General features: G+C 28.5%; 1 protein-coding gene across 1 annotated transcript in view; it reads right to left on the bottom strand.

Annotated features, from left to right (window-relative positions):
- Nucleotides 1-488, bottom strand: part of heph (polypyrimidine tract-binding protein 1 heph) — a 41,388-nt gene that overhangs the window by 4,841 nt on the left and 36,059 nt on the right. The window contains exon 10 of the mRNA XM_026811693.1: nucleotides 177-210. Coding sequence (XP_026667494.1) covers nucleotides 177-210 — 34 coding nt within the window. The remainder of the gene's footprint in view (nucleotides 1-176; nucleotides 211-488) is intronic.

Raw genomic sequence — 488 nt, 5'->3', positions numbered from 1 at the left:
TTTTTATGTACAACGAGGAGTTCGTAAAAAAAATTATTATTCTTTCACTCTCCAGTAAATATATGTACTATTATACTTGAAACATTGAAGGCATGTGTATAACAGGTTGTGCGTTCGTGTTAAATATAATAATTAATAATGTATAATTAATTAATAATATAAATGTGGAGACGTACCAAACAGGGTAAAGAGAGCGTCAGGCGTGACCATCTACACAGAGAACAGACAGAGTCCAGTCAGTATAGTAGTCAGCGAGTATAATAGGATTTCGATGTAAAATAGTTGTGTTGGCACGCGCACAAGTTTCCCAATCTGTTTTCTCTCACTTTTCAATTTCTATTGTGATCCATTTCCAAATCCTTTCGATTAATACAAAAATCTGACGAATTATTACAATTTAATTTAATATAACAATAAAACTTGAGAAAAAATTAATTAAATAAAAATAATTTATATTATTCTAAAAATTTAATAAATTGTTGCACTTT

This window comes from Ceratina calcarata, unplaced genomic scaffold, assembly GCF_001652005.2.
Source record: "Ceratina calcarata isolate Rehan_Ccalc_2016 unplaced genomic scaffold, ASM165200v1 scaffold234.2, whole genome shotgun sequence".
NCBI lineage: Eukaryota > Metazoa > Arthropoda > Insecta > Hymenoptera > Apidae > Ceratina > Ceratina calcarata.
Note: the sequence above shows the minus strand (reverse complement) of the source record. Positions and strands in the feature narration are given on the sequence as shown.